The 26,135-nt window shown below is 47.2% G+C and overlaps 1 protein-coding gene across 2 annotated transcripts in view; it reads left to right on the plus strand.

Moving 5' to 3' along the window:
* Positions 1-6,235: 6,235 nt before the first annotated feature.
* The window catches only part of CAPZB (capping actin protein of muscle Z-line subunit beta), a 69,910-nt gene continuing 50,010 nt past the window's right edge, over positions 6,236-26,135 (plus strand). Inside the window, exon 1 of one of the 2 annotated variants that reach the window (XM_081954686.1) lies at positions 6,236-6,445. In XM_081954686.1, the coding sequence (XP_081810812.1) occupies positions 6,443-6,445 (3 nt within the window). In that variant the 5' untranslated portion in view covers positions 6,236-6,442. The remainder of the gene's footprint in view (positions 6,446-26,135) is intronic. The other variant, XM_081954687.1, reaches the window with a different exon arrangement.

The raw sequence follows: 26,135 nt of genomic DNA on the forward strand, positions 1-26,135 counted from the left end.
AACATGGAAATTTCTCCTTGCTGCAAAAGAGAACACACACAGATTTCTGCAGATCAGGTTGCTCGCCGTGAAAGGAAAAACAAAAACCAGCCAGAATTGTAATTTTTCTTTCTGATTATTTGACAGAATAAGGTGGAAGTCTGATTGTGTCAACTTAACTATGAGAAATGGATGATATTATCCTGAACTTAACCTTGACTTTAATAGCGAGGGGAGGGAGAGGTAAATTCCCCAGCATATCAACTTTTATTTCAGATAAAATTTTCCATCGGGTGGTTTCCAAGGTCTGCCTTTTCTCTCTCGCGCGCATGCTCAACTTCTCCCCCTTTTTGCTTGCATAAAAGGTAATTTTTCTCTCTGTCTTTTTCATCCAGGAGTTGGAAACATTTCCCCATTAAGAACCCTGATTGCATTTCCTACCCCTTGGGATAAAGTTAATGGAGGAAGGGAAACCATACGAAGGTCAGAAGGTTTTGTGCGTCAGTGCGCGCGCATTGATATACGGGTATGCCAGCAGTTTAAAACTCTTCCAATGTAATTGTAGCTATTATGGGATGCCCTGCATGACACAGGTTTTACAAGCGCTTTTTATAATGTGAGCCTGAGTTACATAAAAGATTCTGGCTGGCTTAAATGGATTGAAAGAAGGGCGGGAGAAATTCAACAAGGACTAGCCAGAAAGAGGAAAAGAGACTTTTCATAGTCAGATATGGCTTTCTTCTGTGGCAAATTGGCACCCAACCTCTTCTAGAAAAATGAAATATTTTAGGAAATATTAAAAGGGCGGAATATTTCCCCTAAAAAGGAGGCAGAAACTCACCTCCCCCATCAATGGACCATTAGGGCCTGGGTCAGTCTATTCTACATAACAAAGATTTACCTCTTTCAGGCCGAACCATAGGAGGAATTGCTCAAAGCCCCATCATTACATCATCACCTAGCAAAGCTCAACCAAGCCTGGGACACAGACAACCTACATAGTTACCCCTGCACGGCCCCATGGGAATTATAAGCTTAATCAGAATACAAGCTCGAATTCAAAAGCCCAGAGAGGGCATAAAACCCAGGCACTCTCAGCATCTCTTCCCTTTTTTTCCCCCAGGACCTCAAACCATGTGATCTGGCCCATCATTAAACCATCTTTCCAAGCAGTCTCCATGTCTCTGGTGTCTTTCTTCCCACTTGGAACTGAATCCAGATGGGCATTTCTTCCAACAATTCCTTCCCTGTGTGAACCCTAAGTTGCTGGATAGAGTAAAATCTGTTGGATTTGCAGCTACGTATTCAGCCTGGGGTTCCCCTATTTCAGTCTAACCGCATGGAGCTTTTCCAACCAGATGAAATGTGCCCTTTTAAATAAGAAATGCACAGCATTATTTTCACAGCGTTGCAAATTAAACTGTTAGAATTAAGTTAGCTACTTTTGCCAAAGCCCAAATATCTCTTCTGCATTGTTTCCCCCTCCCCTTCTTCCTCTTTTGATTTCATTTATACAAACTTGTCACAAAGGAAGATAAAACTCAAATGCTTCCTTGATATCTGATCCACCGTACAAGTCTCCTTTAAGTGGCCATGATGTCCCTGGGAAAAGTCCAGCGGTGGGTTTCACATTTTGTTACCACCGTTTCGTCACAGGCGCTTGCACACCTTCTGCGCATGTGCTTGGTGCACACTCGTGCCTTCCGTGCATGCGCCCGGCCTTAAAAATGCACCTAATTAAGACAGAATAGAGCCGGGACAGGCCAACCTGTGATTTCTGCTACCAGTTCGGGCGAACAGATCTCAACTGGTTGAATGCCACCTCTGGAAACATCGTAGAAACCATCTTCCATTCTGTTTCTCCTTTCTTTCGCTCCCCTGGTTGAACCGTTCAGAGTTTTTGGGGGGTGGGCAAATCAAGAAAGACATGACGCACATCTGACCGGCTATGAAAATCCTAAAAAGAACCCCAAACTTCCCTGTTAAATGCTTTTCGCTGTTCTTAAAGGAAAGGAAGCAATGCTAAAAAAAATCCATTTTTTACTTAGCTAAGCCTTAGGAAAGGGCACATCGTTACTGACAGTGCGATCCCAAATGCCCCTGATTACAGACATATGGATGCGTTTTTATAAAGGCGTTCAGCTGTCAAACTAACCTTTTATGTTTGTTTTGGGACTGTGGCACACACATTTCTTTGAAGACGCTCATAAAGTAAACCTTGCTTGCTCTTTTTTCTGTTTATACATATTTTTGGCCACGTTCACAGCGCACATAGTTGAAAGTTTCTTTTGAAGCTGTTTTTTTAAAAAAAAACTTTATGTTTTTTTTTTAACATCTCACCCAGCAGGTGAGATGTTCCGCAATGCTTAAAACAATTCATCGAAAAGCAAGGATATGGAACGTAACCTGCCAACTTCTTAAGAGCATAATTTGAACGCGAATTTGGACATCAACGCAGTGGTAAAAGCTCGGTTTAGTCACGGTCAGATGCAATTTTAATTCAGAAACATGTGCAAAAAATAAAACATTAATTTTTTTTAAAAGGATAACTCATCCCTTTAGTACTCTTTTCTTAACTCATTATCCCCCACAAATCTCTAGTTCAAGGCAAGTTCTGTTACCCGCGGAGAGACAAGTGATGGGCGTTTTGATTCGCTATATAAAAAAAGGATTGAGCAGCTGCTTTTCAGTTGTGCCTTTTCCTTCTCCCTTCCCCCCCCCCCCCCAAATATTTGCATTAAGCTCACCGGCCAAAAAATGTTTGTACTCTCCGCCTGAGGGAAGTAGTTTGAAATGAGGACCAGCTGCTTGTCCGCAACTGTTTATAGGAAGGCTGTGTTTGAAATGATTACATTTGCTGGGCTGAGCGGAGGGCGGGCTCCAAGCCTTGCCTGGGGAAGGATTCAAAGGATATGCTTGCAAACACATTCAGTTGTCTTATGCACATTGCAACGATCCGTGTTTTCTTTAGCCAAGAATTGCTGGCTAAGCATCATTTGATTGGGTTCACACGGCACTGTAAAGCAGCCCTTGGGGGAATGCAGTGAATGAGTCCATAAACCTGGAGTTTTTTCCCTTCCATTCCCCGCTATTCCTAAGTGCTCTACGAGGAAAGGTCCCTGGAGGCATTTAATAATACACGGTGTATTCTTTTTTATTCATGATGGTTTATGCCACATGAAAGCCACTTGATGAAGGTTATTTATTCTAAAAAGCAGGATGTAGTTCAAATACAATTTCCAGCTTCGGAGCCCAAACTAGTTTCAACTCAAAAGTAAAATGCGGGTTACGTTGAAATACGTGAAGAATATTTTGGCAATTTGAATTCAACCTCACCGATCAGTCTTTTTGAGATTGTCAGACCTGTGAAGAATAGAACAAAACAGAACGTATAACAGAAGAACAGAATAGGATGCAGAATAGAATAGAATTCTTTATTGGCCAAGTGTGATTGGACACGCAAGGAATTTGTATTTGGTCTACACTGTGCTCTTAGTGTACATAAGAGAAAAGATACATTTGTCACAAATCATAAACCACAACACTTAATTTAGGGTACAAATAAGCAATCCAATCATACTAGGAAGATCACGTGGCAGCCGTGGCGAGGGGGGCGTTCCACCAGGTTCGCCTGGTGCGCCAATTGCGGCCCCTTTTGGACCGGGAGGCCTTGTGCACAGTCACTCATGCGCTGGTGACGTCTCGCCTGGACTACTGTAATGCTCTCTACATGGGGCTCCCCTTGAGGTGCACCCGGAGACTGCAGTTGGTCCAGAATGCAGCCGCGCGGGTAATTATGGGGAGATCGAGGTTCTCCCATATAACACCTATCCTGCGCGAGCTGCACTGGCTTCCTGTGGCCTACCGGGTGCGCTTCAAGGTGCTGGTTACCACCTTCAAAGCGCTCCATGGCACAGGGCCTAGTTACCTGCGGGATCGCGTCCTGCCCCATACATCCCTGCGACCCGTCCACTCACACAGAGAGGGACTACTCCGGGTGCCGTCCTCCAGAGAGTGCCAGAGGGCAGCGCCCAGGAGTAGGGCCTTCTCTGTAGTGGGCCCCACCCTTTGGAATGACCTCCCCCCAGACATCAGGACAACAACCGACCTTCGCTCCTTCCGTATGAAGCTGAAAACCTACCTGTTTTGACTAGCTGACCTGGCATAATACTACAACCTCTCCAGCCCAGGGCATTTTTAGTTTTTAAGGGTTAATTTCACTGGGGTTTTAACTTTTTTAGGTATTGTAACTTATTTATTTATTCTTACCTCCTCTGTACGCTATATAATACTTTTGTACGTCGCCCCGAGTCCCTGTGGGGAGAGGGGGCGACTAATAAGTTCAAGTAATAAATAATAAATAAAATAAATTGATATACATTGATATACACAAGCAACAAAGTTAGTCGTAAGTGGGAGGAGATGGGTGATAGGAACGATGAGATTAATAGTAATGCAGGCAAACCAGAAACTTTTCTCCTAGGCATAATACCGGAGGGGTTTAAGAAAGATACACTCTATCTAATTATACATATACTGACTGCAGCGCGCATAACCTATGCACAGCATTGGAAAAAAGAAAATACACCATCAGAGCTAGATATAATCAGAAAAGTGTTGGCCTGTGCAGAAGCAGATAGGCTCACTTTGGAACTTAAAAATAAAGGGGAATCAGAATATTTTGAGGTATGGAATAGATTTTATGACTGGTATAAGCTCCTTCCGACAGAAACTGAAAACACACCTGTTCCGACTGGCTGGTTTGGCATAATTTTAACGTTTACCTCCTGGCATACACATTCTTACTGGTTTTTAGAGGGATATTGTTTTAAATTTAACTTGATATTTTAAACTTTTGTATTGATTTATTTATTAGCTGTACAGTTTGGCATATTTTACCCTCCTCTTATACATGTATTTATATAGTTATTTCTACGTTTTAATCTGTTGTATTTTGGTACGGACTGTACACCGCCCCGAGTCCCTTTCGGGAGAGGGGGCGGTATATAAACGCTAATAATAAATAAATAAATAAATAAATAAATAAGTTAAGATGACAAGACTGGAACAAATGTATACATTGTTATCGAACAGAAGGACAGACAATGTATTAAGTAGAATAACTGTTAATGGTGGAAACTAGCTGTACATAATGTGAATATATGATCATCCCGACAATTGCATTGTTTTAAATGTAAAAACAATAAAAATATATTTTAAAAAAATAGTAATACAGGCTTCGTGAATAGTTTGACAATGTTGAGGGAATTATTTGTTTAGAATAAAATTATTATATTCTTTATTCTATTCTATTCCTTAGTCTATTCTATTCTATTTCCTCCCCTTCTATTCTTCTTGTGTGCGTAGCTGTCTTTTGTTGTCTTGTTTCAGGGCAGCGTGGATCGCCTCTGGCAGAAGAGCTGAGGCCGCAGAGCATGTGAAGGGGTGGTGGTGGTGGTCCCCACCCCAATCTTGAGTGCAAGTTATGCTTTTATTTGGCGTGGCCACCCCAAAATTTGGGTTTGTTGCCCTTCACTCTTGCAGCAGCTTCTCCAACTCCGTCACTTTAAGGCGTATCGGACTTCGATTCCCAGAATTCCCCAGGCAGCTTGGTTGGCTGGGGAATTCTGGGAGTCGAGGTCCACACACCTTCAAATGGGAGAAACCGCTCTACAAGTTTTTTTTTGGGGGGGGGCAGGGAGAAATCCCTTTTCTGTTTTTGCGGATGATGGGAGCCAAGAAATGTAAGCTGGCACATGGGCACTGTAGTCCCGCTTCTGGAAGGAGAGCGCGGATGATTATACTTGGAAACCAATTCATAAAAATAAAGCTGTTCTATTCTATTCTAAATTATATTCGACTCCTTATTTCTATTCTATTCACTTTGCTCCGCGGCATCACTTCTTCTCACGCTCCCCCCCCCCACGTCTTCCGTATGCAGATGGTCTCTCCCGTCCTCTGGCGCGCGCGCGCGCGCACAGACACACAAACCTCCCGCTCTATCTCCCCCCCCCCAGCACGCGCGGATGGTCTTTCCCACCTCCCTCCTTTTTCCTCCTCCCCGAGCGCGCAGGCGCGGCGTGGCTTCCCGCTCCATACTTGGCGATGCCCGGCGAGCGGCCCTCTGATTGGCTCGGGGTGGCTGGAAAGGGGATGGGAGGGGGGGAGGAGGAGGAGGAACAATGGGCGGGGCTCCTCTCCGCGCGACGCGCGCGCGCGCTGGCTGACCCGGATGTGCAACTGCTAGGCAACGGCGGAAGTGGCGAGCGGAGAAAAAAAAAAGGGAAAGGAAAGGAGAGGAGGAGGCGGCGGTGGAGGAGGAGGAGGAGGGCGGCCTGCGGCCTGGCTCAGAGTTTGGAGAGGCCGGACGGAGGGAGCCGGAGTCGCTGCCGTCACTGCCGTACGCCGGCGCCGTTTCCGCTCCTGGTGCTGAAGAGGGCTCGGCCCCACAGGAGGAGGCATCATGGTGAGGGGAAGCCGCGGCTGACAGGGCCGCTGAGGCGGAGGGTGGGGTGTGGGTATGAGAGAGAGGGAGTGTGAGGGGAAAAGGGCCGCCACCCGCCAGTAGGGGGCGCTTCCTCCCTTAAGGGGCGTCGGGGAGGGGGGGATGGAAAGCGACTGGAGGCCGACCAACCTGGGGACTACAAGCCCCATCCTCCCCAGCCAGATTGAGGGGGGGAGTCCTGCTGTATGTGGGGGAGGAAGGGGGGGCTGCCCTACTGGTCCCCCCACCCAATCGGTGGGTTTACACGGCTTCTATCCAAGGAATGAGGGGGTGTTGTGGAAGGGGGGTGTCTGGCTTAGCAGGAGGGTCTCTGACAGTTTGGGGTTCTTGGAGAGGGAGGGAGGGGAGGGGGCTGTGGGGCTGGTCTGTGGAGGGGAGGGGGCAGGGAATAAAGAGGAAGGACTCTAGAGGAAGGGGAAGGAGCAACTCTCTTCGCCATGCAGAGGTTTTCAGTAGAGGTTCCCGCCTTTTGTTTGCTATTGGCCTCTCTGGCTGGGTTGACAGGCCTCAAGAGCGGGGAGGGGAGAATTTAGGACTACGAAAACCCCTCCCCTATGTCATCTCCTCCCCCCCCCCCGTCTCTCATGTCTCCTTCCTTTCCTTCCCTCCCTCCTAGTGGTTAGAATGCAGTATTGCAGACTAACTCTGCCCCACTGCCAGCAGTTCAATCCTGACCTTCCCCTTCCTCCCTCCCTCCCTCCCTCCTTGTCCTCTCCTTCCTTCCCTCCCTCTCCTTCCTTTCCTTCCTTCCTTCTCCTTCCTTCCCTCTCTCCTGGTGGTTAGATTGCAGTATTGCAGGCTAACTCTGTCCCACTGCCAGCAGTTCAATCCTGACCTTCCCTCTCCTTCCTTCCCTCCCTCTCCTTCCTTCCCTTCCTTCCTTCCTTCCTTCCTTCCTTCCTTCCTTCCTTCTCCTTCCTTCCCTCTCTCCTGGTGGTTAGATTGCAGTATTGCAGCCTAACTCTGCCCCACTGCCAGCAGTTCAGCCCTGACCTTCCTTCCTTTCCTCCTTCCTTCCTCTCCTTCCTTCCTTCCTTCCTTCCTTCCTTCCTTCCTTCTTTCCTTCCCTCTCCTTCCTTTCCTTCTTTCCTTCCCTCTCCCCCCCTCCCCCCCAGCTGCTTTGTTAAATTGGAGCTGTTTTAAAGCAGGGGAGTTGTGCTTGGCAGGAAGTTAAGGTTTATTTCTGACACGCAGTTGAGGAAGACCTGTAATTATAGCCAAGTCTGGCCCGAGAGAATAAGTTACAGAGAGATGAGGGTGTTGGGCACAAGAGACATTACTGTGATGCTCCCCCCTCTCCACCTCAGGGGCTTGACATAATTGTGACAGCAATTGTGAGATAATTTCATTTGCTGAGGTTTATAGTGATGGGGAACAGAGGAAGGATGGGGGAATCGGCTGACGATGAAAGTAGGGGAGCAACAGAGATGGAATTGTAGGCTGGAAAAAAAATGCCCACGTCTCTTTCCTTCAATATTGTTTTGAGTGGTGGAGAAAGGGAGTTCTATCTGGCTGGGTGGAGTGAAGAAAGAATGAGGATGGAGAGGTGAAAGCAAGGCCCACCCAGATTTCCAAAATAAAGATTGCTTATCTTTCTCTGCTACTCAAAATGTCAGTCCAGGTTGTAAGTTTTTCAGGAATGATAACAAGGATGGATAAAACGAGAGAAACACACATGGCAGATCTGGAGGAAGTCAAGAGGCTGAGTTTGAGAGATCTCCCCATAGTTGTAGGCGCTTTAAGTAATCTTAGAGGTGATGGTGGTGGTGGAGGAGAAGAAGAAAGGGGAGGGGGATCAAAATTGTCTGGGCAGAGAGAACGAGGAGGTCTTGCTGTGAAGAGGATACATTTTTCCCCCTCTCATTTCTTTTTTTTCTCCAGAAGAAAAATAATAGCCTATGTACAGGAAGTAAAACCCTCAGTTTCTCAGAGAGATAAAAAGGCTTTGGGGAGACTAAACTAGATGCTTCTACTCAGCTGTTGGGTCGGCTTCTATGGTACCAGTGGCTGGAGTGGCGAAGGGGAAGATGTATTGGCCTTTGTCTGCCTGAGTTGGGGCATGGGCTGTGAAGTGCAGCTGATGAGAGACACCATATAATGGGAATACAATATGCGGTGTGAAAAGATGAGATCCGGCTATTGCTGGGGGGTGGGAGGAGATCTCTCATCACAGGGCTAATGCTGAAAAGGGGTCTCTTGTGGAAGCAATTAGTTGATCAGGCTTCTAAGGTACATACTTCTCTGGTGGGCAACGGGTGGGACTCGAGGGCTCTGAGATTCAATTTTGAAGTAAGATTCTGCAACTTAAAACAGCTCTCCAGTTGGGAGAAGGTAGCTTCTTTGTGCCCAGTGGGCTTAACAACTTCCGCAGTTGGGAATCGGTTGAGGAAGGCATTGGCCTAATTTCGAGTGTGTTGTTTTGTTCAAAGTATGAGCCACGGTGGCTCAGTGGTTAGAGCGTAGTACTGCTGGCCGCTTCTGCTGCCTATCGACCGCCTGCAATTTGACAGTTCAGATCCCACCAGGCTCAAGGTTGACTCAGCCTTCCATCCTTCCGAGGTGGGTAAAATGAGGACCCAGATTGTTGGGGGCAGGAGGCTGACTCTGCAAAACCGCTTAGAGAGGGCTGTGAAGCACTGTGAAGTGGTATATAAGTCTAAATGCTATTGCTATCCTTTTGCAGTTTGCAGGATACAATAGAGTGGGTGCTCCCAGAGGCCCGAGATGAGTCATTGAACCCTCTAGGTGGGGTTGTAGCTGTGGCCTGTGTACTTACTTGCAGGAGCACCTGACACCTTTCAGTTGACGTGGTGCATCTTTCAAAGGGGATTTGGCGCTTGCTTCTACTTACGTTCCCAAAACATAAACTCACCTTGTTGACCAATACGGCTTGCCACTCAACCTTGTGAGTCACAGGCCAGTCCGATGCAGATTCTCTCCAGCTTGCGTGCCCGGAATGAAATGCTGCTCGCCTGGGGCAGTTCCCTTAATTAACGGCCGTCACAACAGGAAGTGCTCCGATTTAAAAAAAAACAAAACCCTGAAAGGCAAAGCCTCTTGCTGAATAGAAATGCCCTGCTATAGTTAACTCTGATTTTGCTGGGAATGGCGGCAAGTCACACGTCCTCAAGAGTTGAGGACACGGCACGGCATGTTCCAGGAGCCAACCGGAAGTGTATTTGAACGCTTGCAGAATTTGCAATAAATCTTGGGTGCCCGTATCGCAACGATGCGCTTCTTTGGTTTCACAGACTTTACCCGCAAGTTCTGCTTATACGGGCTTGCGGGCCGCTGCTAAGGGTAGCAGGAGCATACCGTGTGTGTTAGGACGGTAGCGGTTACTGTACAACCCTTTTAAAGCTGCTGGTGAACAAGCGATTTCATAAAAGACCTTCTGTAAAAGCATATTTACAGAAAAAACACAGAACCGTCTGCTGCCTAGGGTTACATTTCTTTGATTTATCTATATACTTCGTTTTGGGGCAAACCGTCTGATCTCTTCAAACCCATGCCTGGCTTTTCAAGTGTTTCTTGAAAGTTACGAGGTGACTTGGCACTCCTCGTCGTGCCTCCTGGGCCAAGCCTCATTTAGAGGCCTTGCCCATCTTAATATCCTTTCCGTGCCCTCTGGTCAGGCTTCTCGTGTGCTTGCTTGTTCTTTAGCGGCTGGCACTCTGGGAACCAGTCTGACTTCAGATGGCCCGTTTTAATTCCTGGTCGGCTTGCGAAGGAGGGAATCGCTTAACCGCCGTGCCCAGGAAGTCTGCCTCAAACGGAGCAGGCTTGCTTTCCTTCGGAGCAGTTATTTTTCCCTTCCTGGAGGCTTCATAGGGTGTCAGAGTTCTATTTGCTTGCTTCGTGGGTTAGGCTCTACGATGCTGGTGGGAAAACCAGCCTAACCTCCACCCCAAAGGTGGGCGGGGGAAGCACATTAAAAGTTCAGGCATGGCTCGCGGCGGGGGTGTGCATTTACAGTTGCAGTAATACAGCCATTCTTGCTGAGCGCCAAACATAACCATAAGGTTTAGGGCTGCTCTATTTTTAGAGCACTTGTGGTACTGTACTTGCTCCTTTTGGAAGAGGAGGTGAAGTGCCACTTCTCTTCCAACAAGCTGATTTAGCAATTGTGGGGGCAGAGCCAGCAGCAGAAGTGGGGCGTGGTTTCCAAGGGACCGGCGGCAAAAGGAGTGGGGTGGGATATTTTGCCGACAGCCCTTGCTTAAACCTCCCCGGTCTCCTTTCCCCCCGTTCCCCTTGCCACTTTGGCGTTTTAAAAGGCTTGTTTTTCCCCCCCCCTTGCTCAGCCAAAGTTTCTGCATCCAAAAAGGGTTTTAATGAATTAAAAAGCTGGGGGAGGGGGGAGAAAATACGGTCTCTGCGGGTAGAACAGTGAGCACCCGAAGAGGCATTCAGAAGGACCTTCCTACGGGAGAGGTGTTAAGCCTACTTGATCCGTAAAGTTTGAAGACGGGGAAGCAACTGTGAGCGTGACCAGTTTCTGCGGGATTGAGGGCAACATCAGATTTATTATTCTTTAAAAAATTCGAGAGCAAGAGGGCCCAGGAGAGTTAAAGAATGAAATGGCCGCTTTTCAGTATTTATTTAGTTAGTTCGTCACACATGGAAGAGATAACAGGCATAAGTATAAACATAAATGTGAACACAGTACATGCATACAAATAAATGGGGATAGAAGGATAGGGACGGAAGGCACGCTGGTGCCCTTATGCACGCCTCCTTTACGGACCTCTTTGGAAAAGGGTGAGGTCAACGATAGACAGTTTAAGGTTAAAATTATGGGGTTTAAGGTTTGAGGATGTAGCAACGGAGTCAGGTAGAGCATTCCAGGCGTTGACCCCTCTGTTGCTGAAGTCATATTTTCCGCAATCGAGTTTGGAGCAGTTTACCTTGTATCGATTGTTTGCTTGTGTATTATTGTGGTTAAAGCTGAAGTCGTCATTGACAGGTAGGATGTGGCTTGACTTTGTACCTCGTGTATATAACACATACACACACACACACACACACCCTGGAATCCTCCACTCCATTATCAAAGCTCCCCAAATTTCTGGCCCTACCCATTCAGGCTACAAAGGGGCAGCCACCCACTCAGGTCATTCCTACAGGTAAGATAGCTTCACATGGACACAGGCCTCCCTTTCTGATGATTTAGGGAACGCTGTTGCTGGTATCCCAGTCTGAACTGGGGTAGACAGGAAATGTTGCACGTCCCATCCCCTAGGGCAGAAGTCAGCCACCTGTGGCTCTGGAGCAACATGTGGCTCTTTCATCCCTCTGCTGTGCCTCCCTGTCACCGGTTGGCTCCACAATTGATAGGGCTTTCAGTTAGGACAGGAAGAGGAAAAAGGATGCCGCACTGGGAAGAGACTCTATGGTGGGGAAACCGGACTTCCGGTCAGGAGAGGAAATAGGACACCGTGCTAGGAGGAAACTCTATGGTGGGGGAACCGGACTTCTGGTCAGGAGAGGATAATGGACGCCTTGCTAGGAGGAGACTCTATGGTGGGGGAACCGGACTTCCAGTCAGGAGAGGAAAATGGATGCTACACTAGGAGGAGACTCTATGGTGGGGGAACCGGACTTCCGGTCAGGAGAGGAAAATGGACGCCATGCTAGGAGGAGACTCTATGGTGGGGGAACTGGACTTCCGGTCAGGAGAGGAAAATGGATGCTACACTAGGAGGAGACTCTATGGTGGGGGAACCGGACTTCCAGTCAGCTTCAGAAATGAATGGGGGGCTTCCGGTTGGGACCTTTGTGGCTCTTTGAGTGTCTAAGGTTGCCGACCCCTGCCCTAGGGAGATACACCTGGTGGGACCCAGAAGAAGGGCTTTTCTGTGATGGCCCTCTCTCTCTGGATCCCCCAGAGAATGATGCCAGACGAAGGGAACAGCTAAAGAACAGGGGTCGACTTGGGAGTAAAGCCACAGGTGGACGGTGAATGGCCCCTCCCAGAGGAACTAAAAGAGGATCGAAAGGGGAGTGGAGTTTGCAGGAGATCATTAGTTCGATTAATTGGTTCGTGACTCTCTGAGACTCCTGGCCAAGTTCTGCAGACATCGGCCTGGCAACTCTCCAAGCCAGAGAAGGTCCGTGACTGGAAATCCTCTCTCGAAAGACTTTGCTGGATGTGAATGAGTAGAATTCGCAGTCAATGAATAAAAGGGGTTTTTGTGGGGACCAGGAGTTTGCTTCAGGCTCTTGGGAAGCCTCGGTCAGAACGCCCTTAAAGCATCCACACGGTTAGAAAAGCGGGGTCGGTTCACGAATTCCTTGTTTTGGTGCGCAATCACCGTTGAACTCTGTGGTTTTCTTTGTTGGCTAGCGGGTTTTAACCGCCATTATTTAAAAAACAACACCAAGGTTGACCCGAGAGCACCCCGAGGCCTGTCTTGCAGCCCTCCCTCCCCATCACCTTACAGGAAGAGGGGCCGCTCACCCAACAAATTATGTTCCCGAACCATAAAAAGCTGAGATAAAGCTGCATCAACAGAGGGATAGAATCAAGATCACGTGAAGTGTTGATACCACTTTATAATGCCTTGGTAAGGCCACACTTGGAATACTGCATTCAGTTCTGGTCACCACGATGTAAAAAAGATGTGGAGACTCTAGAAAGAGTGCAGAGAAGAGCAACAAAGATGATTAGGGGACTGGAGACTAAAACATATGAAGAACGGTTGCAGGAACTGGGTATGTTTAGCTTAAGAGAAAGAAGGACCAGGGGAGACATGATAGCATTGTTCCAATATCTCAGGGGTTGCCACAAAGAAGAAGGAGTCAAACTATTCTCCAAGGCACCTGAGGGTAGAACGAGAAGCAATGGGTGGAAACTAATCAAGGAGAGAAGCAACTTAGAACTGAGGAGAAACTTCCTGACAGTTAGAACAATTAATCAGTGGAACAGAAGTTGCCTCCAGAAGTTGTGAATGCCCCAACACTGGAAGTCTTTAAGAAGATGTTGGATAGCCCTTTGTCTGAAACGGTATAGGGTTTCCTGCCTAGGCAGGGGGTTGGACTAGAAGACCTCCAAGGTCCCTTCCAACTCTACTACTGTATTGTATTGTATTGTATAGAAGGCTCCTCTGATGTCAGAAAAGATGGTTAACCCTTAGCCACAAGAACAACAACTGGTAAAAGATCCCCCAACCTTTTCCCCAAGAGGCTGGATTATTGGAGAAGCCGGTGGTTGGTTGGTTCTTAAGTCTAAATTCACCATTCAAAGGCCCCTCTGCTTATTGCCCCTCTGTGGCCTCTGTACGTAGAGGTGGTCTCTCTCCAGGTTCCTTCTTAAGAGGGCGAGGGACTTCACAAAGATTTTGAGGGTGATAATTAAGCTGATTGGCAGTTTGGCAACCTAGCGCAGGGATGGCAAACCTTTTTGTCACCGAGTGCCCAAACCGGAATGTATGTGCATGCCTGTTTTTTGGCTGTTTTTCAGGCTGTTTTCAGACCATTTTTGGGCCATTTTCATGCGGTTTGTCGGGCTGAAAAATGGCCTGAAAACAGCCTGTTTTTTTGGGCTGTTTTGAGGCCCTTTTCTGATGCTCCAGGGCCCACAAGGACCAGCTCGGCTGGTGTGAATGTGCGCGCCGGAAAGCAGAAGAGCAGCTGGCAACAGCACGCATTCCCACAGAGAGGGATCATGCGTGCCACCTCTGGCACCCGTGCCCCAGGTTCGCCATCACGGACCTAGCAGTTGGAAAGCACGTAAAAAATACAAGTGGAAAAATAGGGACCCCCTTTGGTGGGAAGGGAACACCGTTCCGTGTGCCTTCGGCCTTGAGTCATGCCGGCCACATGACCACGGAGATGTCTTCGGACAGCGCTGGCTCTTTGGCTTGGAAACGGGGATGAGCACTGCCCCCTAGAGTCAGGAACGCTGAGCACAGATGTGCGAGTTGAACCTTTACCTTTTAATTAAGCTGGAGGTTGCAGCCAGTGTAAAGCAGCCGTCTGGTCAGCCCTTCCCTTGCTGCTGGCCATTAAAAGGTTGACACCCTGATAGCCACTTGAAAATGAAGCACGCATTTCAATCCTACTAAAAATAGGCCAGAGCGATGGCTTCTCTGCTTTCCTTCTCTGTTTTCTGCGCTTTATTTCTCTCCCCCCCTCCTCCCCACCTTCTGCTAAGCTTCCTCATTCTCTGGTTGGAAGCCGGCACTTCCTTGAGGAGTCTAGGGTGGGGCATTGCAACCGAGTCTTGAATCATCCGTGTGTCTTTCCTTGCACTGCCTTGTCTGTTGTGGCAAACTCCGGGAATCGGAGACGACCCTACCTGCAAACCTGAGCTTTTAAAAGCTGCGGAGCCTTTATGGCTGCTTCCATAAGGACCAGCAGGCAGAAGTCGGTATGCGAGGTGGCCAGCTTTTTCCCCCCCTCTTGCTTGTTCTGCTGTGGCCTCGGGCTCCAAGGCCGAGCAGAATTGGGGAATGAGGTGCCTCCAAGTCTATACAGAGACCTGATATAGGATACCCCTCCGAAGGATCGCGGGATGAGGAGCCGAGGACAGTCCTGCCCGCCTGCACTTCCTCCTTCCAGCGTAGAAACTGCCCAGGCCAGCAGAAAAGCTGTAAATAAAACTTCCCTGATAAATGTTCCACAGTATCTGTTGTCCTGCCCTCCTGCTTTTTCCTCCCCCCCCCCTTGCTTTTTTGGCTGACGGGGTTACGGAGATGAAAACCGATCTTCTTCTTATCTGCTCCACCCTCCCATTTATTTTTTGCCCCAGCGCCTTTGGGAGGACCTGAGTGGTTTGGAGTCCTGCTCTCGCAGGGACCTCTGGAGCAAGAAATAACCATTTCAGGCCTCAACAGGAGGGGAGGAAAGCAAAAAGACCCCGCTTAGCTGTAGGAGAAATTCAGCCTCCAGCAGCTTTCTCATAAGTCATAAGGTTAGGTGGAACGGGAATCTCCACCTCCGTCTAATTCCGTACAACCCCACCTGTGTCTGGTTTGCCAATTGCCCAGTGGCAGATAGGACAGCGCTCCAGAGGGTTAACATCATTGCCAAGAGGGTCATGAGTTGCCCTCTCCCCTCTTTGGAAGAACTTTATAGCTCCCACTGCCTTAAGAAAGTTCAAAGCATTCTTAAAGATCCATCTCATCCTGGGCACCATTTTTTTTTGAACAATTACCATCTGGCAGACGGTAAGGCTAAGGTTCCCCTCGCAATACGTTCTAGTCGTTCCCAGCTCTAGGGGGCGGTGCTCATTTCTATTTCAAAGCTGAAGAGCCAGCGCTGTCCGAAGACGTCTCCGTGGTCATGTGGCCGGCATGACTCAACTCCCGAAGGCGCACTGAACGCTGTTCCCTTCCCACCAAAGGGGGTCCCTATTTTTCTACTTGCATTTTTACGTGCTTTCGAATTGCTAGGTTGGCAGAAGTTGGGACAAGGAACGGGAGCTCCGTTACGCGGCGCTAGGGATTCGAACCGCTGAACTACTAGGGACGCGGCGGCTCAGTGGCCAAGACACTGAATTTATGGATCAGGAAGGTCGGCAGTTCAGCAGTTCGAATCCTGGCAGACGGGATTAAAAAAAACAAGGATCAATGGGCTGAAAAACAGCTTCTAGCCCAGCGCAGTAACTATATTGAATTTTATGCAATATTAATGCAATATCGGGTTTTCAATTCAAGGGTATAGAACGTAAAGGAGGTGTCTTTGTGTTTTTAGTTTTATAGTTATAATGTACACTGAAGAAGGCATTTAATTTCACTGTATGATACGCAATGACAATAAAGTAAACTAAACGAAACTCCAGAATGCTAGGTGACTGGGAGAGACATAGGGTGCTTCTCGAATTACAACAGCTCATTCAAAGTTTACAATGGCGCTGAAACTAGTGACGGGAACGTTTTTTCACTGTTACGACCTTTGCTGTAGTCTCAGGGTCAACTGATCTACATTCAGACGCTGGGCAAACTGGTTCATATTTACGACAGTTGCAGTGTCCGTGTGTGTGTGTGTGTGTGTCTGTCCCCTTCCTACAAGTAAAGTCCACGGGGGAAGCTGGATTCACTTCGCAACTGGGTGACTAACTTAACAACCACGGAGATTCGCTTAACAACCGTGGCAAGAAAAGTCGTAAAGCGGGGCAAATCTCCCTTAACCAACGTCTCACTGAACAACAGAAACGTTGGGCTCCATTGTGGTCATATGGTGAGGACTAACCTGTAGTAAACTTGTCCCAAGGGTCCTTTTTTTTCTGTTTTCAGGAGGTGACTGGACTTTCTTTTTTTTTTTTTTTTTCCTTTCCCATCCTGTTTCGCTTCTTCATATATAGCAATCCTTCCATTCCCCACCATCCAGTCAGAGCTGAAGAAGCTTCTTGGATGGAGAAGCAAAACATCTTCAAATAAAAAAAACAAAGTCCAGTTGCCTCCTGAAAAAAATAAAAAGCTCCTTTGAGACAACCAGGACCCGGATAACTGAGAATCTCCACAGACATCTGTTATAAACCTGCTAGCAATTGACATTTTCACTGAAAACCTCCCTGGGAGAAATTGCCCCCAAAGGGCTGAAGAATTTCTCCACTCTAGGAGATAAGAAAAGGAGCAAGAGATGAGGGTTAAACCTAGAATCTATCTATCTATCTATCTATCTATCTATCTATCTATCTATCTATCTATCTATCTATCTATCTATCTATCTATCTATCTATCTATCTATCTATCTATCTATCTATCTATCTATCTATCTATCTATTTGTGTTACAACCCCTGGTATGCCCAAATATGGGAGGAAGCTCACCACTCCCTCCTTCTGTCCTTCGGCTCATCACAGAAAACCATCCTATACTAGTCTCCCTTTATTTATTTATCAGCACAAATACAACACACACACACACACACACACACACACACACACACACACACACACACACGTATATGTATATACATACATACATACATATTATATGTGTTGTATTTCTGCTGATAAATAAATAAAGGGAGACCAGTATAGATCTATTTCAAGCTATTTAGCTCTCATCAGCTAGCTATACCCTTACTGGGATTTGAACCTGGGCTGTGTTACATATTAGGCAGATTTGTTAACACAGCCCAGGTTCAAATCCCAGTAAAGGGTATGGCTAGCTGATGAGAGCTAAATAGCTTGAAATAGATCTATACTAGTCTCCCTTTATTTATTTATCAGCACAAATACAACACAAATATAAAAAGGCAACATTAAAAATAAAAATATGGTTTTCTGCCTGGATGGTCCTCTGTAATGAGCCGAAGGACAGAAAGGGGGAATAGTGAGCTCCCTCCCATATTTGGGCATACCAGCCGAAGGACAGAAAGGGGGAATAGTGAGCTCCCTCCCATATTTGGGCATACCAGGGGTTGTAACACAAATACATATATATATATACACACACATACATACATACATATATATATATAAATGTCGTGTGTGTGTTCCAGCATAACTCTGGAACGCCTCGAGCAATTTCAGCCAAACTTGCTACATAGATGATTTACTCTCTGGAAACAAATACTCTGGGGGTAAGACAGCCCTAACATCCCTCGGGGTGTGTGTTCTGTTAAGATACAGCCTGTTGTGCCTTAAAATGGCTTCTACTGTACTGCTGTAAAATGGCTTCTACTGCTCAGCGCAGTGGAGTTGCCACAGTAACGGCTTCAAAGTACTCCACAAGGGGGCTTCCTCTGGTAAGGGGGAAAATCCAACGTTAGAAATTGCATTTGGTCCGGACATTTTCCCCCTATAAATAAATGCGCGGGGAACGCCAGGTTATGGGCTAGTACTGTTTAGTACAGGAGTTGTTCTATTAAGAACTAGTATAAAGTAAGGGGCAAATTTTACTTGTTTCACTTGGAAATCATTTTATTAATGGTTCGAAAATAGAAGCGGAAGTTAGAAATGTAGATACGTAAACAACAAGAATGGAATAATGAATATCGAATAATTAAACTAAGTAAACCTTATGATGATTTGGAGGAGAATGTGATATAAATGTGATCTGTATGGGATGTGTATCATGTTTGATATTATCAATTGATTGTAGAGAAAACCGAACAGTGGGTTTAACTAAATAATGCCCATTTTTAAAATAGGGATAAGTGAAGACAATGGCAAATAGGATCTGAAAACAATAGTCAGAATTATTGTGCGTATAAGATTTACTATCTGTACTTAAAAGGGGCTGTACCAGGACCGTACGCTGTTGTGAATAAAGAAATTTTATATACAACCCAAGAAAATTGTACTACTACCCTGTTTCCCTGAAAATAAAACCTCCCCGGATACTAAGCCCAATCGGGCTTTTGAGCGCATGCGCTAAAATAAGCCCTCCCCCGAAAATAAGCCCTCCCCAAAAGCATTGCAACACAGCAGCAGCCATGAGGTGACCACGCTCGTCACCTCCTGCACCCCCAAAATAATAAGACCTCCCCAAAAATAAGGCCAAGCGCTTATTTCGGGGGTCAAAAGAAAATAAGACCCTGTCTTATTTTTGGGGAAACACGGTACTACAACAACTACTACTACTACTACTACTACTACTACTAATAATAATAATAATAATAATAACACCAATGGAACTGCAAAAAACTGCACTACTCGGAACATCTTATATTTCAAGAAATATACCTAGGACGCTGGCAGCAAACCGTATCAACCATTAGCACCAGTCACTGGTATTTGTAATGCATTTTTGAATGTTCAGTTGGCTGAGTTTCATGTTTATTGAATAAAGTATATAATAACAATAACAATAATAATAATTTCTCCACTCTGCATTTCCCCGCTCACCTTTGCCCACGGGAACCTGCGCAAAAAAGCCACGCAGAGTTGTTTTACTGAGGTGGCAGGCAGCTGTAGAAATCCAATATACTGCATATACATTAAAAAATGGTTTGCTTTTAAAGCAGAGACAGAACCTTGGCTTGCAATGTTTCATAACCAGCTTCCCAACAAGCTCTAAATTCAAGCCACCGCCTGCTTTGAGAGATCAGGGTGGGGAAAACTTTGGCCTTAAACCTGCCAGCTATTTCCTATAAGGAAACGTCACTTTTGGAGTGCTTTCCACGCTAGTGGCAAGATCCTCCTGCTGCGCATTCATCCACCCCGTGAATGAGGAAAGAGAGGCCCAAAGCGGCTGCTTGGGCAATAAATATTTTCCTTGTATGTTGTAATAGAATAGGCCAATTCTTTATTGGCCAAGTGTGGTTGTACACACACGAGGAAATTGTCTTTGGTGCATTTGCTGTCAGTGTTCATAAAAGAAAAATAAAATACATTCATCAAGAATCATGATGCAACCCTTAGTGATAGTCATAGGTTACTAATAAGCAACCAAATCGTGCTAGGAAAGAAAACTAAAATTTAAGGATGCAAGCAACATGGTTATAGTCATAAGTGGGAAGAGAGAGATACTAGGAAGGATGAGAAGAAGAATAGTAATTCAGTCTTAGTAGATCATTTGATAATGTTGTGGGAATTATTTGTTTAGCAGAGGGATGGCATGGGGAAAAACGGCCCTTGTGTCTAGTTGTCTTGGTGTGCAGTGCTCTATAGCATCGTTTTGAGGGTAAGGGTTGAAACAGTTTCTGTCCGGGATGCGTGACGGGTCTGTAGATCTTTTCACTGCCCTCTTTTTGACTCGTGCACTGTACAAGGCCCTCGATAAAAGGCAGGTTGGCCGTCATTGTTTTTTCGGCAGTTCTGATTCTCCTCTGAAGTCCGTGTCTATCTTGTTGGCTTGCAGAGCCAAACCAGACAGTTACCGAGGTGCAGAGGACAGACTCCATCATTCCTCTGTAGAACAGAATCAGCAGCTCCTTGGGAAGTTTGAGCTCCCTGAGTTAGCGCAGAAAGAACATTCTTGGTTTTGCTTTTTGGGTGACGTTTTTGATGTTAGGTCTCCATTTTAGGTCTGGAGATACGATAGGACAGTGATGGCGAACCTGTGGCACGCGGAGCCATTTGTCAGGGCACGCGAGGTGCTGCCCTGTCAGCTGGCCAGCGGCCATGCACGCACTGGCCAGCTGTTCACCCTTTTTTAAAGCCATTTTTCGCCCTCCCCAGGCTCCAGAGGCTTTATAGGAGCCTGGGGAGGGCGAAAAGAGCCTTCCCCGCCCCCTGGAGGCCTTCCGGAGGCTTCATGAGCTTCCCTGAAGCCTCCGGAGCGCAAATAAAGGCCCTACGGGCAAACCGGAAGTTGAAGAACGGACTTTCTGTTTGCTCGGAGGGTCGTTTTGACTGCTCCAGAGGCTTCAGGAAAGCTTCCTGAAGGTCCCTGAAGCCTTCGGAGCGCTTAAAACGACCCTCCGAGCAAACCGGAACTCCGGTTTGCTCGGAGGGTCATTTTGACTGCTCCGGAGGCTTCAGAGAAGCCTCCTGAAGGTCCCTGAAGCCTCCGGAGGGCTTCCGGGAGGGCGGGGGAGGCTGTTTTCGCCCTCCCCATGCTCCTATAAAGCCTCTGAAGCCTGAGGAGGACGAAAAAAGCATGCAAAAATGGGCGGGACTCCTGTAGTAAGCGCTTGCGCACTGGGGGGGGGTCGCACATTTCGTTTTGGGTGCGGCACTCCTGCAAACGACCGCCCTGCGCTCCTCCCGCTTATGGCACACGAGCCAAAAAGAACCTAGAAACTTGAAGGCCTCTGCTGTTGATGCTGTGTTGTCTAGTATTGTAAGAGGAGGTCGTACGGGGCCGTTTCTCCTAAAACGCACCACCATTTTTACCATTTTGAGTGTATTTAGTTCACAATTGTAGATGCCCTCAGAAGCACGAGGGCTTCACCAGAAGCCCAGAAAGGCAGATGTTGTGTTTTGATGAGGTTGTTGCAAAGAGGAGAGCATCTGGTGTAGGGTTTCCTGCCTAAGCAGGGGGTTGGACTAGACTAGAAGATCTTCAAGGTCCCTTCCAACTCTGTTATTCTATTCTGTTCTGTGCTATTTCTTCATTCCAATATTTATTCTATGCTATTCCATTCCATTCTATTCTAATGTAATGTAATGTAATCTAATCTTCCCTGGCCCTCTTTTTAAAAGCAGATTTTTTTTGTGGGAAACCTCGTTGACCTCGACTGCAGCTTTGCAAGGTGGAACCAATGCTGCTATGTTAAAGAAGAAAAACAAAATGGCACGAAGCTCTTGAGATTTGATTGGCTCACGAGCATTCGTCATTGTTTTAAATATTTCACCTTCTCCTCCTCCTCCACCTCCTCCACCTCCACCTCCTCCTCCTCCACCTCCTCCTCCTTCTCTTCCTCCTCCTCCTCCTCCTCCTTCTTCTCCTTCTCCTCCTCCTCCTCTACCTCTACCTCCTCCTCCTCCTCCTCCTCCACCTCCTCCTCCTTCTCTTCCTCCTCCTCCTCCTCCTCCTCCTCCTCCACCTTCTCCTCCTCCTCCTCCTCCTCCACCTCCTCCTCCTTCTCTTTCTCCTCCTCCTCCTCCTCCACCTCCTCCTCCTCCTCCTTCTCTTTCTCCTCCTCCTTCTCCTCCACCTTCTCCTCCTCCACCTTCTTCTTCTTCTTCTTCTTCTTCTTCTTCTTCTTCTTCTTCTTCTTCTTCTTCTTCTTCTTCTTCTTCTTCTTCTCCTTCTCCTTCTCCTTCTCCTTCTCCTTCTCCTTCTTCTTCTTCTTCTTAATGGAGTTTTCTGGGCAGCCTTTACGGTTACTTCCGTATTGACAAGCTCGAGTCTTCGTCTTTCTTTTAAGTGGCCCAGCTTCCTGCCCAGCACCATCAGCCAGAATATTTCGCTGAAAATAAAGAAGACGGATTCCATGCAATTTCTGTAGAGTTGGCACTTCTCATTTTGAAGTCTTTTTTTTTTTTTTTGGTGTGCCTGCCCTGTGGCCTGTATTGCTTTTCTTCCTTCCTTCCTTCCTTCCGTTCGTTTTCAGTATTCGGCCCTTAACATTTTGCAAAAGAGAATTCTATTTATTCTGAACACAGCAAAGGCGGCTTTCCGTTTTACGTAGCCCAGTCACCCTCCTCTTTGGGAGGGAAAAAAAAAGACCAAAGGACCATTATAAAGTTTTTGTGGCTAAGGTGCTTTTCGTTGACTTTTCTCTCCGGAGTTCCTACAGCTGCTTTCTCTACTAGTTTGAAGGATGCAGCTGCCGAGTCAAAAGGCTGTAATTTGTTCAGGCCGTTCTCCTGCGGAGAAGATACCTCTGGCTGAGAAATAAAGCGAGCTAAAATGGGAACTCTTATCAGAGGAGAGGTTTCCGTTTAAGCTAATTTACGGCCCCGCTGATACCTCAAGGACATTTCTTGCTCTGTGAGAATTTACTTCTGGGCTTGGAGTCATCCATCCATCTACGTGGTCTTGCAAGTCAGCCGTGGGCCTGTTTTCGAGGCCCCGCTCTTCTCCAAAATGGCTGGGATGGATGTTCCTGAAGGGAAAGCGTGGGGTTTTTCCATCAGCCCCTCTAGTTTTCCAAGGTGCTGCCTGCCCTTTGGAGGAAAGCAATACAATAACATAGAAGAACAAGAGTTGGAAGGGACCCGGGAGGTCTTCTAGTCCAACCCCCTGCTCAGGCAAGAAAACCCTATTATCATTTCAGACAAATGGCTATCCAACATCTTCTTAAAGACTTCCAGTGTTGGGGCATCCACAACTTCTGGAGGCAAGCTGTTCCACTGATTAATTGTTCTGTTTGGAAATTTCTCCTTAATTCTAGGTTGCTTCTCTCCTTGATTAGTTTCCACCCATTGCTTCTTGTCCAGCCCTCAGGTGCTTTGGAGAATAGCTTGACTCCTTCTTCTTTGTGGCAGCCCCTGAGATATTGGAAAACCCTAGTCTTTCTTTAGAAGAGAAGAGAATAGACAGAGTTGGAAGGGACCTTGGAGGTCTTCTAGTCCAACCCCCTGCTTAGGCAGGAAACCCTACACCACTTCAGACAAATGGTTATCCAACATCTTTCTAAAAACTTCCAGTGTTGGAGTGTTGGAAGAAATGTCCTGGGTTCAGCTCTAAGTGGGGAAAGAAACACTGGAGATGTGGAGGCTGCTTGGAAAGATGGTTTAATGGTGGACAGGACCACATGGCTTGAGCTCCTGAACAGAAAGGGAGATCACATGCTTCCAGATGTTGGGTGAAGAAGAAGGGAGAGAGGAAGGGGCTTGTTGGGCTTTTTATAATCTGTTCAGCCCCACCTCTCTGTTTCCTGTTCCTGTGTAAGAAATGTATTCTGATTGGTTGTCGGACTCCCATGGGGCCGTGCAGGAGCAACTCTCTGGGCAGTGTTTTGAATCCCAAGTTTGATTGCGTTTCCAGATGCCATGTGGTGAGTTTCTGTGAAAGGCTGACATTACCTTTGTTATGTAAAGTAACTAGCTCAGGCTTTAAAGGCTCATTGACAAAAGTGGGGTGGGCAGGAAGCTGCAGGGAGCTACTTTGTCTTTAAAACATGTTCCTCCCTTTTCACATCCAGGGAAATACAATATTCCGCCTTTTCAATATTTCCTAGGACAGTGGTCGGCAAGCCGCGGCTCGCAAGCCACATGCGGCTCTTTACACACTTTAATGTGGCTCTTCTGTGTGCCGGGCGCCTGTTCCCCTCCCTCCTCTCGGGCACTTCAAAACAAGCGCCCCTTTCCCTTTTTTCTTTTCGACCCACAATGATTAGGGAGGATCCTGAAGTCGGGCGGGGACGAGAAGCGAGGAGGCAGAAAAAGAAACGGAGGCTAAGGAGCTTCCCCCCCGCCTCCTCCCAGCAAAAATCTAACCGGGGAGCCGGGCGGGCAGTAGCAAATTAGCTGATCACGCCGCGTGATCAGCTAATTTGCTACTGCCCGCCGGCTCCCTGATAAGATTTTTGCGGGGGGGGGGGAGAAGCTCCTTGGCCTCCGTCTCTTTTTCTCCCTCCTCGCTTCTTGGGGCTCCACCAATGGGGGAGCAAGGCCTGCCCAGCGCCAGGCTTTGGGCTAACACAGAGGTCTGCAAAGTTGGCTGTTTTAAGACTGGTGGACTTCAACTCTCAGAATTCTGGGAGTTGAAGTCCACCAGTCTTAAGAGCCAATTTTGCAGATCCCTGGGCTAATATGATTGATGCCCTTGGTGGACTTCAATTCTCAGAATTCTGGGAGTTGAAGTCCACAAGTCTTCAAGCTGTCAGGTTTGAAGACCCTGGGTTTTTTTTTTTCTAAAGGGTTAGGGGTGCAAGGGTCTTGCAACTTGACAGCTTTAAGACTTGCATGCTTCAATGCCAGAGTTCCTGAGCCAACATGACTGGAGGAGAAATTCTGGGAGTTGAAGTCCACAAGTCTTAAAGCTGTCAGGTTTGAAGACCCCTTGGGGTTTTTTTCCTAAAGGGTTAGGGATGCAAGGATCTTGTAACTTGACAGCTTTAAGACTTGCGTGCTTCAAATGCCAGAGTTTATTGAAACTAAAAACAGTGTACCATCCTATGTATTTTCGGTTTTAAAAATGTGGCTCTCAAAATAAATTTCAATCGTGGTTTTGGCGAGATTTGGCTCTGTTGAAAAAAAAGGTTGCCCACCATTGTCCTAGGATATTTCATTTTTCTAGGAGAGGGGCGGATGTTCACTTCCTACAGGAGCATTCACAACTTCTGGAGGCAAGTTGTTCCACTGATTCATTGTTCTCACTGGAAATTTTTCCTTAGTTCTAAGTTGTTTCTCTTCTTGATTAGTTTCCACCCGTTGCTTCTTGTCCTGCCCTCAGGTGCTTTGGAGAATAGCTTGACTCCCTCTTCTTTGTGGCAGCCCCCGAGAGATCGGAAGACTGCTATCATGTCTCCCCTAGTCCTCCTTTTCATTCAACTAGACATACCCAGTTCCAGCAACCGTCCTTTAAATGTCCCCTCTCATACAAACCATGGGGGCAGGCATGCCTTTCTGTTTTCTGACCTTCCCCCTCTCTGATCCTTCTCAACGGATCCCCTTCACCCTCCGGGGCCTGCTTTTTTCCCACGTCCATCCTCTTGATCCCTGCTCCAATCTGCCTCTTTAAAAAAATTCCCGCAAAACTTAGAAAGTTCAGAGGCTTCCGTGGCAGCTTAATGGGGCTCTAACAAGAAAAGACCTACTTTGCTTATTTTGATGGGGTCTTTCCGTTCTGCAGGCGGCAGAGGCGGCCTCCCTTTGAAGGAATCCACGGGGCAGGTCGGTGTCCGTGGGACGCCTTTCAAAAGAGCCCCCTCCCTCCCCCCGAAATAAAGTGGGTCCCGTCGTGAGAGAGGCCGGGGCCGGCTGCGCTGCTATGTCGAAACAAAGGAGAGGGTGCAGAGAGGTCTTGCCTCGAACCCAAAAAAAAACAAAACCCTCAAAGCATCTTTGCAGGAGATGCTTTAATAAATTAAAGATGCTTTATCTTGGCTAATGTTCACAGTTAAAACTCCACACTTCAGATCTCTCCGTTCCCGGGGCGACTGGAATGGCAACAAAAGATTTATTTTGAACTTTGCTCGGGCTTCTGGAGCAAAGATGGGCTGGGTGGAAGTTTGCCAGGCACAAATCAGTCCCCAAATTAGGATCAGAAGCCCCCACTGCCTGTTGGTCTGCAAAGAGCTGCCGCTCTGGTTATTTTTCGTTCCACAAATGGCCCAGATTTTCCTTCCTCCGTACCGTCTTTTAGGACAAGGCATCCAGTTAGGTTGGTTTTGATCAGGGTGGTTTTGATTTAAATCACAAT

The sequence above is a fragment of the Natrix helvetica genome (genome assembly GCF_964273705.1).
Source record: "Natrix helvetica genome assembly, chromosome: 5".
NCBI classification, from domain to species: domain Eukaryota; kingdom Metazoa; phylum Chordata; class Lepidosauria; order Squamata; family Natricidae; genus Natrix; species Natrix helvetica.